This window comes from Oryctolagus cuniculus, chromosome 3, assembly GCF_051225735.1.
Source record: "Oryctolagus cuniculus isolate XC-2025 breed Fujian yellow rabbit chromosome 3, ASM5122573v1, whole genome shotgun sequence".
Lineage (NCBI taxonomy): Eukaryota > Metazoa > Chordata > Mammalia > Lagomorpha > Leporidae > Oryctolagus > Oryctolagus cuniculus.
This window is the reverse complement of record NC_142869.1, coordinates 108,328,222-108,345,195: the sequence shown is the minus strand read 5'-3', so window position 1 is coordinate 108,345,195 and position 16,974 is coordinate 108,328,222. Positions and strand designations below refer to the sequence as shown.

General features: G+C 41.7%; 1 protein-coding gene across 8 annotated transcripts in view; it reads left to right on the top strand.

Moving 5' to 3' along the window:
- RAB3GAP1 (RAB3 GTPase activating protein catalytic subunit 1) overlaps window positions 1-15,150 on the top strand; it is a 116,385-nt gene extending 101,235 nt beyond the window's left edge. For 4 of the 8 annotated variants that reach the window (XM_008258517.5, XM_089329282.1, XM_070071006.2 and 1 more), the window contains 6 exons: window positions 3,977-4,073; window positions 4,172-4,275; window positions 4,391-4,506; window positions 9,699-9,801; window positions 12,520-12,540; window positions 13,376-15,150. In XM_008258517.5, coding sequence (XP_008256739.1) covers window positions 3,977-4,073; window positions 4,172-4,275; window positions 4,391-4,506; window positions 9,699-9,801; window positions 12,520-12,540; window positions 13,376-13,612 — 678 coding nt within the window. In that variant the 3' untranslated portion in view covers window positions 13,613-15,150. The remainder of the gene's footprint in view (window positions 1-3,976; window positions 4,074-4,171; window positions 4,276-4,390; window positions 4,507-9,698; window positions 9,802-12,519; window positions 12,541-13,375) is intronic. The other 4 variants (XM_002712424.6, XM_070071007.2, XM_089329283.1 and 1 more) reach the window with 1 other exon arrangement.
- Window positions 15,151-16,974: the final 1,824 nt, after the last annotated feature.

Sequence of the window (16,974 nt, the reverse complement as noted above, 5' to 3'; positions counted from 1 at the left end):
TCCCGGCTGCTCCACTTCCAATCCAGTTCTCTGTTATGGCCTGGGAAAGCAGTAGAAGACGACCCAAGTCTTTGGGTTCAGCCTTGGGCTCCTGCACCTGCGTGAGACCCAGAGGAAGCTCCTCGCTTTGGGTTGGTGCAGCTCCGGCTGTTGCAGCCAATTGGAGAGTGAACCAGCAGATGGAAGACCTCTCTCTCTCTGCCTCTCCTTCTTTGTGTAATTCTGAATTTCAAATAAATCAATCTTACCAAAAAAAAACAAAAAACAAAACAAAAAAACCTACAGACCATAAGTATTTTTTTTAAAAAATCAGACCCTCCAGACAAAAGATAATAGTAAGTTACAAGGGCAAGATGTCAGAATTCTCAAAAACAACATATAAAGCAAAGCAACTTGGAGCAACATTTCTAAGAAATCTTAGAAAAAATGTGTATTTCAAGTAAACAGAAGCAGTTAGCATTGTGGTAAAGCAGATCAAGATGCTAGTTTGAGTCCTGGGTGCTCTGCTTCTGATCCAGCTTTGTGATGATGCACTTGGGAAGGCAGTAGATGATGGTCCAAATGCTTGGGTCTCTGCCACACATGTGGGAAACCTGGATGCTGTTCTTAGTTGCTAAGTTCAGTGTGGCCCAGCCAAAACTATTGCAGGCATTTGGGAATTCAACTGGCAGATGGAGGATTTTTTTTTTTTTTTTTTTTTTTTTTGACAAGAGTGGACAGTGAGAGAGACAGGCAGAGAGAAAGGTCTTCCTTTGCCGTTGGTTCACCCTCCAATGGCTGCTGCGGCCGGTGCACCACGCCAATCCGAAGGCGGGAGCCAGGTGCTTATCCTGGTCTCCTTTATGGGGTGCAGGGCCCAAGGACTTGGGCCATCCTCCACTGCACTCCCTGGCCACAGCAGAGAGCTGGCCTGGAAGAGGGGCATCTGGGACAGAGTCCGGCGCCTCAACTGGGACTAGAACCCGGTGTGCCGGCGCCACAAGGTGGAGGATTAGCCTATTGAGCCGCGGCGCCGGCCGAGGATCTCTCTTACACACACATGCCTCCCTCTCTCTGATGCTCTGCCTTTCAAATAAATACTTAGGAAAAAAGCATTTTCCCGGAGTTTTTGCACATACAGTAATGTATATTTGTGCCCTTCCTAAAGAATCTGCTAGAGCTGCACTGTCCAGAACTATCTGCATTGCTACAAATGTTCTATTATCTACATGCTATCCAAACTAATACCCACTGCCCACATGTGGCTAGTGGTTCCCTTATTAATCATTATTGTGTAGAAAGATGGGTGAACTTCATCCAACTAAGAGATGCTGGGTAAACTTTGGCAAAGAACTGATGGTACACATTTCACTTAAGTTTAGAACTAAATCACAGGTAAGGTAAGAGCATACATAGAATATATAAAAATTAGACTTTAGACAAAATAGAAAAAATGCAACTAAAAAATTGGAACAAAAAAGAAGGGGAGGAAGTCTTTGCAGAATTAGAAATTTATGTAGGTATTCTACGCTTCAGGAGGTGGAGGTGGAGTATAAGCGTGGACTAAACAGAGTAACCTCCTCCAAAAGAGTCCAGCAAACAAAGGAAAGGGAAAGGAGTAATGTAGTATAGTGACAAAACAGACATGACCTTGGCAAGTGGTGTAGGTTAACATCGATAGGGATAAGTCATATTGATAGTGTGTGCTCTTTTTTTTTGACAGGTAGAGTTATAGACAGTGAGAGAGAGAGAGACAAGAGAGAAAGGTCTTCCATTGGTTCACTCCCCAAATGGCTGCTACAGCCGGCACTGTACCAGCCCAAAGCCAGGAGCCAGGTGCTTCCTCCTGGTCTCCCATGCGGGTGCAGGTGCCCAAGCACTTGGGCCATCCTCCACTGCCCTCCCGGGCCACAGCAGAGAGCTGGACTGGAAGAGGGGCAACCGGGACTAGAACCCGGCACCCATATGGGATGCCGGTGCCACAGGTGGAGGATTAGTCAGGTGAGCCACGGCGCCAGCCCAATAGTGTGTACTCTTGATACTGTGTTGACAATGGCTCTTTACCTCTCTGGTCTTCCTCCCAAAATATGTAATTCCAGTTAATCATTGGAAAATATCAGATAAACCCATCTGAGGTACTTTTCACAAAATATTTGATATCCTAGAGGTGTATCTGAAACAGTAAATGTAAAAGCTAAGAAAATGACTACATAAATGTTGACAATATTATTCATAATTGCCAAATGGTGGAGCAAACCCAGATGTCTAGTAACTGATAATTGGGTAAGCAGAGTAGGATTCCAGCCCTACAGTGGAATATTATTGAGCCATAAAAATGAAATCTTAATGTGTGTTGCAACAGGGAGAAACCTTAAGAGAAAGAAAACAGAAATTAAAGACTATATATTTCATAAATCTCTTTATATGAAGAGTCCATAATGGGCAAGACTACAGAGAAAGTAGTTTCCAGGAAATAGGAACTAAGCGTGACACAGGGAAAATGGGGAATGAACCACTTTTGGGTACTGAGTTTCTTGTGGGGGTGAAACCAGTGTTCTGTATTTAGATAATGGTGATTGTACATAAACTTGTTACATATGCCAAAAACCACTGAACTGTGCATTTTAAAGTGGCAAATTTTAAGGTCTGTCTCAGTTTTTAAAAACTAACAGTTTGAGTAAAGTACAGAATTTAACTTGAAAAAGGGAAGGGAGATTATACTTAAAATGTCAGTATTACTAAATACACACTGAAAAACAGTTCGATTAATTGGATTAAAGAGCTGTAACAATGAAAGGCAATGCATGTTTGTTAAGTGGATCCTGTACTTGTGGTGTGTATTACTTAATTTTAAAAAAGTTTATCATACAAGACTCAAAAACCCATATTAAATCATTAAATGAAAAAATAAAGCTATAAAACTATGTCAATTGTTAATTTTTGTTAAAAAATTAATTGCATCCCATTTGTGGCCTAGAAACATATCTGAGAGGATAAATATAAAAATGTGTTGTTCCTTGGGAAGTAGGTGTTCAGGAGAATTTCTGAATAATATTCTCTATTTATGAGGCTCACATTGTGAGATATTACTGCTTAAAGGTAGGATCTGTGTATTACGCATAATTCTGTATTTTTACTACGACATGTAATACAGTTTCCATTTTGGAAAAACAGTAAACCAAAACAAATAAAGCAAGCAAAAAAAAAAATCGTGGAAGGTCACTAACAATGTTTAGAAATACTAAGTGAGAGGGGCCGGCACTGTGGTGCAGCGGATTAATGCTCTGGCCTGAAGCACCGGCATCCCATATGGGCGCCAGTTCAAGACCTGGCTGCTCCACTTCCAATCCAGCTCTCTGCTATGGCCTTGGAAAGCAATGGAAGATGGCCCAAGTCCTTGGGCCCCTTCACCTGCGTAGGAGACCCGGAAGAAGCTCCTGGCTTCAGATCGGCGCAGCTCTGGCCAACTGGGGAGTGAACTATCGGATGGAAGACCTCTCTCTCTCTCTCTCTGCCTCTCCTCCTCTCTGAGTAACTAACAAATAAATAAATAAATCTTAAAAAATAAAAAAGAAATACTAAGTGAGAAAATCCATAAAATAGCATTTTATATATTTAATATTAATGCCCTTAATATATTATATGGATTAGATATCTTTAAAAACTGGAATGAAAATGCTGTTTATAATTGTTATCTTCAGGTAGCACAATTTACAGTTATTTTCTTTTCCTAATTAGCATATATTACATATGGAGGCAGAAATTAGGAAACTTGTCATAATTATTAATGACTGATGTTCTTAGGTGCTTTCAGCAACATTATTCTTATCTTTGGGAGTAGCAGCTGTGTAACTGGTTGAGGAGGGGTAGGTACTAAGAGAGCTATCTACTCTCCTGTTACAGAAGTGAGTTAGTGGTTGAAGATTTTCACTTATATGACGGCTTCCTTCTCTTGACACCTGAATTGGTTATTTATGTAATGTTGTGGCTCCTTCAGGTGCTGCACTACCTAGCAATCCAGAAACCTGCAGACCTTGCCCGACACCTGTTACCCTGTGTGATTCATGCAGCTGTACTCAAGGTAAAGGAAGAAGGTAAATGTCTTATTTGATTAGTCATTAGTTCATTTCCAAAATAAAAGTTTATTTAACTTAAGGTATTTAATACTGACTTTGATCTTTTTTAAAAATAGAAAGTCTGGAAAACATTTCTTCTGTTAAGAAGATTATAAAGCAGATAATATCCCATTCCAGTAAAGTTTTGCACTTCCCTAATCCAGAAGACAAGAAATTGGAAGTAAGTTTGATGTAGTATCACAGTCTTACCAAGCATTTACCCTTCTTGGAAATAATTATTTTAAAGATATTTTTTGCTGTCTTTCAATATATATCTCTCCCTTTCCCACTGTTAGGAAATCATTCATCAAATTACTAATGTAGAAGCTATCATTGCTAGAGCCCGATCACTGAAAGCCAAGTTTGGAACTGAGAAATGTGAACAGGAAGAAGAAAAGGAAGATCTTGAAAGGTAATTAATTGCTATTTGGTTAATTGAGTTTTGCCTGTGGTGGAAAAAGCCGCCACCTTTTGTAGAAAAATTGTAGAGCTCACAGTTTTGTTTGAAGTAAGAATTAACTAGAAATGCACCAAGATGGGAGAACAGGGAGGGAGCTTACTGCTGTAGTCTAGGGGAAGATAGTTTAAAAACTTGGAGAGAGTGGAATCTCAGGGAAGAGTTAGGGAGAAGAGGGCAGAGGAAACTCCATGCAGATTAGAGGGACGCCATAGACTTACCTTGAGGGCATGGATGTGCACATCTCAGGACCCCAGCAGCTGAGAGCCTCAGCACCAGCTTTGGAGAGTAAGGTGAGACCAGACTGCATCAGCTCAACCCACTGGAGATAAAGCTGTGGGAAGAGCCTGGCATGAGTCTGGTTTGGAGCCCTGTGGGGGAGAGTACACCTGCCAACCTAAAAGGGATTAAAAAAGGATCACATTTCTCTCTCCAACAACCCAGCACCAGTTTCCTATAACTAGCTGAGAGTGGGCAGGTGCCATTTTGGACATACGTTAACAGCTGCACCAGCTGTTGTCCACATGGCCAACAACCAGCTGAGAGGAGATGCCTAAGTCTGGCTGGGAGAATTGACAGGGGACTAGGTGCTCGTGATGTGAGAGCCTTGTGTTCTAGGACTGTGAAAACACTGTGGCTGCCTGTGAGGGCACAGGGTATGGCTGGGTCTTTGGGCAGTCACTGTGGGCAGCTCCATACTCTCAGGGCTCCCCAATTCCCTGGTGAGGGTCATTGCTGTAAGATTTGTGCTCACACCAAGGACTGCACAGATCTTTGTGTGGTTCTTGTGGCAGCACAGATGAATATTGTACCCACTGGGTTAGTACCCAGGCATTGGTCTTCTTGGAGGAGAGGAGGCAAACGTGAGACTGTGCCAACAGATCTGAACAAACCTCCCCTCTGGCAAAAAAATAAATAAAAGATTTACCACACCCTATTTGGGAATCACCTTGGACACTCCCCTCACCCAGCATATGCCTCTGGGTATTCACTGAAAGACCAGACACTCCACTAATCCACAGGGGAAAAATAAATCAACAAGTGTCTTCACAAATGCTTAAAAATAAACACAACATTTCAAGAAACAAGAATAAGAAAGACAGTGTGATTTCCCCCCAAAAGAACATAACAACACTAAAATACTAGAATGTGAAAATGAAGAGATTGAAGAAATGCCAGAAACAGAATTCAAAATATTGATCATAGGATTACTTAGAAGTAATCAGAAGCAATCCATGAACTTAAAGAAATCCATACATGACATGAAAGAAATTTTTTTCTCATGAAATTGAGATTTTAAACAGAAATTTAAACAAATTTGGAAATGAAGAATTCAGTAGTTCAAATAAAAAAATGTGGTAGAAAGCTGTAACAGAATAAGTGAGGTAGAAGAAAATACCCAAGTTAGAAAACAGATCTCTGGAAATTTTGCAATTAGACCAAAAAAGAAGTAGAAATTAGAAAACTAAAAAACAGTGTTGACGATCTATAGGATACTATCAAGGCCGGCGCCGCAGCTCAATAGGCTAATCCTCTGCCTGCGGCGCCGGCACACCGGGTTCTAGTCCTGGTCGGGGTGCCAGATTCGGTCCTGGTTGCTTCTCTTCCAGTCCAGCTCTCTGCTGTGGCCTGGAAGTGCAGTGGAAGATGGCCCAAGTCCTTGGGCCCTGCACCTGCAAGGGAGACCAGGAGAAGCACCTGGCTCCTGGCTACGGATCTGAGCCGCGTGCTGGCTGCAATGCAGCGGCCATTGAGGGGTGAACCAACGGAAAAAGGAAGACCTTTCTCTCTCTCTCTCTCTCTCTCTCTCACTCTCACTCTCACTCTCCACTCTGCCTGTCAAAAAAAATAAAAATAAAAATAAAAGGATACTATCAAGTGACCCAACACACAGGTCTTAAGAGTTCCTGAAGGCGTGGAAAGAGAAAGGATTAGAAGGCCTTTACAGTGAAATAATTACAGAAAATTTCCCTAATTTGGAGAAAGAATGGTACGTCCAAGTACAGGAAGCACTTTGGACACCTAATAGACATGACCAGAAAAAATTCTCACCATGACACATTTTGTCAAACATTAAAACATAAAGAAAAGATTCTAAAATGTGCACAAGAGAAATGTCAAATTACTTTCAGAGGATCTCCAATTAGACTAACAGACTTCTCATCAGAAACCCTACAGGCTAGGAGAGTATACTAAACCCTGAAAAGCTCTCATGTATGAATGAAGGTGAAATAAAGGCCTTCTATAACAAACAGAAATTGAAAGAATTTGTCACCACATGTCCACTCCTACAAAAGATGCTTAAGGATGGGCTACACACAGAAACATGGTCATCACTGTGAAAGAACGTGAAGGCCGAAAATCTCCCAGTAAAAGTACAGAAGAAATCCAAAGTAAACAATAGGAATATTTATGGGAAAATGGCAGGGCAAAGTCATTACTTGTCCATAGTCACCTTGAATATAAATAGCCTCAACTCTCCAATTAAAAGATAAAGACTGGTAGAATGGAAAAAAATCTATTTGCTGCCTATAAAAATACATCTCACCAACAAAGATACACGTAGACTTAAAGTGAAAAGATGGAAAAAGATATTCCATGCTAACAGGAAACAAAAGAGAGCTGATACAGCCATTCTAATATCAGACAAAATAGACTTTAACACAAAAACTGTTAAAAGGGACAAAGAAGGGCATTATGTAATGATTTATGGATCAATTCAAGAAAATGTGACTATAATAAATGTATCAGTACCCACCTGGTTATTTAAAAGAAATGTCAATGGATCTAAAGGGAGACATAGACTCCCCTACAGTAATGGGGGACTTCAATACCCAACATTCAGCAATGGACAGATCAACCAAACAGAAAATCAGCAAAGAGACAACAGTTAATCAACACTACAGACCAAACAGACCTAATGGATATCTATAGAACTTTTCATCCTACAGTTGCAGAATACACATTATTCTCACCAGTGTATGGAACTTTATCTAGGATAGACCACATGCTAGGCCATAAAGCATGTCTTAGCAAATTCAAAAAAAAAATCTAAATCGTACCATGCATCATCTCTGACTACAATAGAATGAAGCTAGAAACCAGTAACTCAAGAATCTCTAGAACATGTGGGAACACTTGGAGACTGAGCAACGTGTTCCTGAATGAACAGTGGCTCATAGAAAGAGAAATCAAAAATTGTTGATTTTTGTATAATATTTGTTGAGCTCTTAGTGTAGGGTTAATCTCATGTGTATAAAGTTAATTGAAAATAGATCTTAGTAAAAAATAAGAATTGGGAATAGGAGAGGGAAGAAGGATGGGAGTAGGGGTAGGAGGGTAGATATAGTGGGAAGAATCACTGTGTTCTCTTAAAGTTGTACTTAAGTCCATGAAGTTCGTATATCTTAAAAGGTTTCTGGGGGAAAACAAACATCTCAAACATCTGATTCATGCTCAAAAAGAAAAGTTTACTAGTGACAGAGAAATACTTAATTATCATAGGATTCAACCTTTCATAGTTTGAGTCTCTCCTAGATGTTTCCATTTCTCCCACTTTGAGAAATTTTCTACTGGAGCCTCGTTTTCTAGGGACTCCTTTGTTTGCTCTTGGGCAGGTGGTACCTGAAGTACCCTGCAGAAGAGCTGTTCTGTTATTCACAGTACCTCCAAACTGTACTTTCAGCTCTCACCATTCCTTCTGGACTAATGTGGGGTGTTCTTAAGCTATGTAACTCTGCACTGGTCCTGTTTTATTTTAAAGCAAGATTTATAGCAGAGGTGTGTATCTTATGGACCTTGCAAAAATGTTTTGAAAGAGTGGCCAGATGGCTTCTCCCAGGTAAGGCAAAGGATTGAAGTAGTCTTTACTCTCTGTGATATGCACACCATTTCCAACAGAGCTTGTGTTGGCGAGTCCATTTTCTGCCCATGTTTTTTGAAAGGACAATGTTTTACTGCACGATCAAGTATTTCAAAATTAGCTTGTCCAGTTGCTTGAATTTGTCATCTTCATCAGCCTTCCATGAGAAACAGTATTGATGATAAATAATATATGATAAGACATTTTCTATATATATTTTTTTTTTTTTTTTTTTTTTTTTGACAGGCAGAGTGGACTGTGAGAGACAGAGAGACAGAGAGAAAGGTCTTCCTTTGCCGTTGGTTCACCCTCCGATGGCCGCCGCAGCCAGCGCGCTGCGGCCGGTGCACAGCGCTGATCTGATGGCAGGAGCCAGGTACTTATCCTGGTCTCCCATGGGGTGCAGGGCCCAAGCACTTGGGCCTTCCTCCACTGCACTCGCGGGCCATAGCAGAGAGCTGGCCTGGAAGAGGGGCAACCGGGACAGAATCCGGTGCTGTGACCAGGACTAGAGCCTGGTGTACCGGCGCCGCAAGGCGGAGGATTAGCCTAGTGAGCCGTGGCGCCAGCCATTTGCTATAGCTTTTAACAAGTTCTTGTTTGAATTTTCTTTTACTGAGTGAAAATTTCTCCCAGCCTGCTTTGCTCTGGAGAATTCCTTGCTTTTCAAAGAGAAGCAGCTCTAATCAAGGGAATTGTTTTTAAAATAGCAGTATGAATTAGTGAACAGGTGGTGTAAGCTTGACGGCACTGTGCCTTCAACTGTTGGTACCACCATACATTTCATCTGTGTTAAGCTTGTAAGTATAGCATTCCCAGCACAAAATGGCACAAGTTAAAATTGCGGCATTGCCCAGCAAAACATATTTTATGCAGTACACACACATGTATACACCCCTTAAAGAAACAAAAACAAAAAATTGGATCATTGCTCTGTTGGATAAATAAAACTTGATTTCTGTTGTCCGATATGTTTTTTGATCTTTTATTTAGTGGAGGATTTTCTAAGCTTCTAGTCTGAAGAAAAAGTACTGTTTTTCTCTTTGAGGGAGATAGGCTTTTAAAAAAATGTATAAGAACAGTTGAAAAAGTAGGAATATTATCAGCGGAGTCAATTTTCATTCCAAATGTTAATCTGTCCTTTTATAAAAATATAAAATCTCTTCTCCAGCCTTAGTAGGTGTTGCTAGGATCAATTTGAAGATTTGTCTACAAAATACCAGGGATAGTGCATGCATGTGACTTTGACAGCTTGTTCTCCAGCCTTCCATTGCCTCTCTCTCAGGTTTGTGAACTGCCTCTTGGAGCAACCTGAAGTGTTAGTCTCCGGAGCAGGAAGAGGACACGCTGGCAGGATCATTCACAAGCTGTTTGTGAATGCGCAGAGGGTATGTGAGCTTCCTCCCTGACTCTCGTGATCTCTCCGCCTCATATCAGGAAGATGCTGTTTTGAGTCCTACATGGACTTAGTCTAAGTCTGGGTGTTGAACTGAGAACTGAAGAAACAATGACTCTGACTTCGGAATCTTTGAAATTCATTGGTTTGTATATACATGTTTGAGTAAAATGATAAGTATACGTATTAGAAGGGTCTGAAGTCTGTTATAGAAGCCAGGAGGGACTCAGCAGTGATGAGATGTGCTGTGGGAAAAAATGTTTACAAGTTTCAAATCAGAATAGTGTTCAGTTTCTCCATTTTTTTCCCAGCGTACTGTAAAGTAGATTCGTAACTCAGTTTGAATTGTAAATTTAACTAGTCTTATAATGGTGAAGAGGTATAACTTTAGGATTCCTAGAAAGGAAGAGGAAAATTTCAGATGTTTAGTAGGACTATGGAAATGTGGGCTTCTGCATAGACAGAAGCTGAATGTGAAAAGTTACCTTCCTCATTACCTCTACTGTGCAAATAGAGGTTTTTAAGTGATACAAACCTTGATAACTGGTTATACAGAGTTGGCATCCCACACTGGATTCTCATGCTAGAGTTCATTCATATGAGGAATTTGGTAAGGTACTATAATGTATATTAAATACAGAGTTCCCTTTACCTGACCCTGTGATACCAGAATGACTCAGTTTTGAGAGTGTAATACTCGGAGTCAAGTACAATAAATAATTTCTATTGGTTTATATATGGAATAACAATTTCATAATCCCTGTCAGTTTGGTGTGGAGTGCATCATTTATATTCAAAATCATAGCCAAATAAACTGATCTGCATTTTTAGCAAGAGCTAAAAACACATTTATGATAGCTCCCTAATTTAAGAATTTCACATTAAAAATCAGAAAGTATTTTTCTTTATACTAGGCTTCTGGAAAACAATTAGTGCTTAATTTATTTTTGTCTTTGACATCAAACCAAGAACTGAGTTTGTTTTCATGTCCTTTAATAACTGTGCCAGCTCACTGCCAAGATACTTACAAGCACATTTCCTAGTATTGTAAAAACTTTTTCCTCTGGTCAGTTTTGAAAACTTATGTTAAGATTTAAAATCTAAAGTATCTTACGTTTTTAGTGCTGAGAGTGTTACTTGTTTTGGGTATAATGGTAAGCAAAATTACTTTCCCCAAAATGGAAATAGCCTTCCTTCTTGCTTCCCTGACAGTAAGTAGAGGCTCAATATAGAAGTTTTAAAAGGGGCAGGCATTTAGCCTAGCAGTCACAATGTCCCATGTTCCACATCAGAGTACTTGGGTTCCATTCCCAGCTCTGGATCCTGACTCCAGCTTCTTGCTAATGTAGACCTAGCACACAGCAAGTGATGCCAAAGTGATTCTGCCACCTATGTGAGCGACCTGGTGTCCCCAGCTCCCAGGTTTGGCTTGCCCTGGCACTGGCCATTGCGAGCAGTTAGGAAAAGAAGCAGTGCAAAGGGAGCTCTTTCTGCCACTCAAATAAGTTTTAGAAAATGTTACTTGGTGGCTGGCGCCACAGCTCTCTAGGTTAATCCTCCTCCTGCGGCGCCGGCACCCCGGGTTCTACTCCCGGTTGGGGCACTGGATTCTGTCCCCGCTGCTCCTCTTCCAGTCCAGCTCTCTGCTGTGGCCCAGGAGGGCAGTGGAGGATGGCCCAAATGCTTGGGCCCTGTACCCGCATGGGAGACCAGGAGAAAGTACCTGGCTCCTGGCTTCAGATCAGCATGGCACGCTGGCTGCAGCGCGCTGTCCAAAGCGGCTATTTGGGGGGTGAACCAATGGAAGGAAAACCTTTCTGTCTCTAACTCTGTCAAAAAAAAAAAAAAAAGTTACTTGGTAACAGAAAATCACAAAGAATTCATATAATTTCATTATCCAATGACAGTCATGTAACATGTAACATCTAATATATACATGGTTATTTTTATAACAATAAGTATAGTTTACTATTTCTATTTAATATTCATAAAATAGCTAAGTCACTAAACATAGGAGTGTGTCATCTTTTCAATGTATAGTTTATATCCTTTAATGGGTACTGAAATTGTACATTGATTCCATGTTACATAATTTAAACAGGCTTCTCAGTCAATGTTTTTAGGGAAAACAAAGTTTTTTCACCTAACTGTCCATAATTGGCACTATATCAATTTTAGTAAAAAATATTCAGATTTTAGCATTTAAAAAGATGTGATTACATTTCAGTGAGAATTTACAGCAAGTAGTAATTTTATATATTTAGATCCTTAAAATTATAATTTATAATGAACTTAATCATGATTATAAGTGTCTGTGGTATGTATATATATTTAAATGGCATTCAGTAAAGAAACAGTTGAATTGTTTCAGTCTTGCTAACTTGAATAACACACACCTATTAAATTCACTAGATTAATCTTTTTCAAGACATGAGCATTTTTAGCATCTTGACGTTAAAGAAATTCCTCATTAAATGATCCTGCATGGCACCGGTTGACCCACCAGGTGCATGGGGAGTGGGAAGTGTCTGCTCTGTTTGACAGCTTGGTGTGATTTTGTCCATTCTGAACTTTCTTTTGGTAGAATCATTCGTGTTACTCAATGTAGTGCATGCTGTCTCAGAAATAACCTCAGACTCTCTCCTCCAGCCCTTTAAAACCATCTTGCTTGTTTCCCTTTCATCACTGTTTCTTTTCTCACTTTCTCAAGCTGACTGAATCTTCTGATGAGGTAACAAAATAGCCTTTGTCCTCGTAGTTCCTTGTTCGCTCCCATCTCCTCTAACATCATAAGGTCATTGAAGCCAATCACCTCTTAACAGTCTGGATTTGGCATAACCATTCTGGCTGATGTCTATTTAGCTTAACATGATTTCATGTTTCCATTGCCAAAACAAATTTTTTTCCAAATAGATGCTATTGTGCTAGAAGTAATCAGAGTTATAAATGAAGGCTGTATTTTAATATAGTTTAGTGAAAAAAATAGATGCCTTTACTATCGAGAACTTCTCTTTTGTGGCTGTGGCTATTTGGACCTCTCCCTTCTTCATCACATTAAATGCTGCCCAGCAAACAAAACCAGCACCCCCGCTTTAATTTGGCAAGTGAATCTTAAAAGGAATTGACTAGAAAAATCGAGATAAAAATCATTCCAGACTCTGGAGAAAAACAGTTCCTCACTGGGCTGAGGGTGTGAGACTTGGACATGTTCACTGCTAGAAGACTTAGTAGCAACCTGTACATTCCCATGATCTCCTTGCATCACGTGTCTGAACATGGCCCTCACTTGTCAGCGAGATTGCCTGGCAGTGTGTATCCTTTCCATCCCTGCGCTGCGCCTAGCTGTTCACGCAGTAATTGAAGCTTCTTGCATTTTCTGTGTTGCATTGTGTGGTTTTTTGTTTTGTTTTGTTTTGTTTTGTTTTTAGTAACACATAGCTGACTGCATTCCTGTGTAATGTAGGTTGTTTTTATGTTATTACGTTTTCTCATGTGTCCCGCCAAGTATCTGAATTTAACATTTGACGTGCTTTTGAATTCAGTTCTTGCATTTGTTTCTCTTGAAGGCTGCAGCCATGGCTCCACCAGAGGAGGAATTAAAGAGAATGGGCATCCCAGAAGAAAGGCGGCAGAACTCCGTGTCAGACTTCCCGCCGCCTGCTGGCCGGGAGCTGATTTTGCGTGCCACCGTGCCGCGGCCTGCTCCATACTCCAAAGCTCTACCCCAGAGGATGTACAGCGTTCTCACCAAGGAGGACTTTAGACTTGCAGGTGCCTTTTCCTCTGATACCTCCTTCTTCTAATTCTAGCAAGACCTCACTGGGGGCTTCGGAGATGGCGCTGCTTTGCTCTGCGGTCGAGTGTACCAGGGATGACCTTTGAGGCCTTTGCGATGGCGCCGTCTGGTGGAGTGATCAGGAATCACACCAGCATCTGAAGGACTTCCCCACCCCGAAGCTTGAGCTCTTGTGTCTTGGTAGGGGCAGAGGAAATGGGCTGGAGCTGCTGGGAGATTTCTGCCCCGAAGAGCGGATATTTGTGCATGGGGGGGGACAGGCCCAGCAGAGGCACTCTGCCTGCACTCAGGTGGGATCGCATTCACGTCGTTCTCACAGCACCAGGTACACTACCAGAGTCCAGGTAGGCACTTGGTGGTTACACGTATTAGTATCAGGTGTGCAAGTAGAGCTCTGTCAGTTCTGTGAGGTGTCTGGATATTTGGGTGGTAGCTTTTAATTCCAGAATACATGTTTTTAAAATACTAGAAGACATTCTGTTTATTCAATCACCTGGTGGTCACCCTTATGCTGATTGACTTGATGAACATTTTGAATATTCTAGAAGAAGCCCTAGGATTTCAGTTTATTTTTCCATTAACTGTAATCTAAATGTATTCCTACATGTTAAATATCACTGCAAATTAGTTTTATATATATCTTGTAAGAAGTGTTTTAATTTTCCTTGTGGTGGTGGTGTCCCTTCCCTGACTACACAGTGTGCTTTCTCTTCATGCTGCTGGCCATGTATTTAATGAAGCAGATCTGAGCACATGCAAAACATCCAGCCTGGGTACCTAGAGACTATCATGTAGTTAGCGTCCTGTGCTTAATGTGCTAATGTCCTGAGTAGAAGATTGCCTTAATGCTCTGTTTTTGTATTGTAGTTCAAATGAAGATAATCTGTGTATGGGAATGTGTAGCATCAGAGTAAGGGTGACTGCACCATACTTCTCGTTAAGTGAGGGTCAGGATGTGTTCAGTCTGTGTTGCTGTATGATCTTTTTTGTAGTCTCCAATTATTTTTAGGCCTAAGATTCCTACTCTAATCCAAAGTAAAAAATAGTTAGACTGAAGCATAAACTTCGCTTGTGTAACTTTGAAGAACTGATAGAGCTGTGCAAACTTATATTTTTGTAAACAAAAATACACACAATACATGTATGTAGGAGGGTTCTTCACAAAGTTCATGGCTAGTGAAATAAATTCATCTGTTTTGATGCAAGAAAATTGAAACCCATGCATTTAAGGGGTTTTCACAGAGTTCATGGGAAATGTGTATTATGAAAAAACTATGCAGGATTGCAAATTTTTTTGCCCCAAAATAAACTTTGCCGTGAATATGTTGAATTTCTGTCATATACATGAAGTAGGCAAGGCCCTGGCTGGTCTCACTGCTGCTGGCAAACTCCATAGTCGCAGACCTGAGGACTGAGCACTGGACCAAGTAGAAACCGTTTGCTCTTGTTACGTCAAGAGGGTGTTAACCCAAAAATCCGACAGCCCAGAGTCTGGGCTTTAAAAAGGCTTTGTGAGTCTATAATAAAAAGGAGTGCATTACTGTCTGTGGCCGTTTTTCTTACTTTCTTCTCTCTGGTGGACATTCAGTCTCATTTCACTTAGTTTTGTGCTGAGTCTCACAAAAATAATGGTCAAGAACATCCTATGTGTGCTGATTTTGAATGGCACCTGGTGGTTTACAGATCCGTAGGGTACAGTGTGTATGTGACCTTCAGCATGAGCATACAGCGTGCAGTGGTCAGCTCAGGGCCAGGATTCCTACCTCTAAGGCAGCCGCTCCATGTTATCTTACTATAGTTAAGTGCTTGTGTATTTCACAGGTATTTAAGTACCTACTTTGTATCAGGTTCTATACTAGGCAGTGAAGATAAAATCAAAATCCTTATTCAGACGGAAAATGACATTTCACTGCCATCAAATGTCGAGTATCGTCAACTCAGCTGTGAAGTGGAGCCTCAACATTTCTCATACAAACCCATTCATTCACTTACTAACAATGGAGTAATAAATGCAGTGATGGATGAAGTTTTTACCTGAGGCTTTGGGGATTAGGAAAATCACCCAAGATGCCCGAATTTCTGGATTGAGGCCAGAGCAGGAGCTTCCCAAGCAGCAGGAAGTGTAGTGCACGGTTTACCGGGAGCCCCGGAACACCTGTGGTCTCGGCTGTGCTCCTGTTCCTGATAAAAAGCAGGCTCGATTCCCTGCCCCTTCCGTCTAGACCCAGCACTGTCGTTGCTCAGGGGGTGCCAGCAAACAGGACGTAGGCAGAGATTTGAAAAGCACTTACACACTTGCCTTCCCTTTCCACCCTGAAGTCCAAACCCCCACGCAGAGAGACCTGCTGCAAGCCAGAGTCGTGTGCGACACCAAAAACTGATAGGCGGGTTAGGGAGCGCAGCACAGAGGCAGCAGAATGGTGGGAAACAAGGAAACAGGACGTGTCTGAGGACAGCCAGCATTGCCACTGGGCTGGAGTACAGTGTCCTGATGGGGAGAGGGCAAGAAGTGAAGACGGTGAAGTAAGCTAAGGCAAGCTCAGAAACTCCAGCAGCCACAGCACGAAGTTCAGCTGTGAGACATTGAATCAGGTGTGTTTTGTTCTTTTAAATTAATTTCAGAGATTGAGATCCCAATTACTGGTTCAGTCCCTAAATTCCTGCAGTGGCCAAGGGATGAAGCCCTGAGTCAGGAACTCAACCCAGATTGCCTCGTGGGCAGCAGGAACCCGATTACTTGAGCTGTCCCCGCTATCTTGCAGGGTCCACAATAGCAGGAAGCTCAGTCAGGAGCCAGAGGTGGGGTCAAACCCAAGCCCTCCAGTGTGGGTCCCTGGCATCCTAATGTGTCACATGGCCCCACTGAAGGGTTTTAAGGAGAGTGATGTGATGTTTTTTGTTTTGTTTTATTTTTAGAATGGCCAGGGCAGTGGAGTAGAGAGGTTAAGAAAGTGTACAGGGACCTAGAGCTCGTAGAGCTTGCACTGCTTTGTCAGCCCCCTAGGAGGATGCTAACACCTCTTCGCTTTTTTATTCTGTGTGCTTTGAACTGTGCTCCCAAGAGGTGGATCCAACAAAGCATTCTTCACGTGGGGGCCCTGCCATGCCTTGCACCTTATACCTCCACAGGGACTCAGGCTTGTCTGCCTACTGCTGCACTGAGTTCATGTTGCACTCAGTAGTCCCATGGGTCCCTGCTGGGTGCCAGGCACAGTTCTAGGCTCTGGAGAGACAGCAGTGAACAGAATGAAGGGAAAGCCTTGCCCTCGTGGAAGGCATGAACCAAGTCAGGAGCAGCGACGGTGGTTTGGGCAGGAGGGCAGTGATCAGCTTTGCTAAATACAGGGATTTGCATGAAAAAGCTTGTGG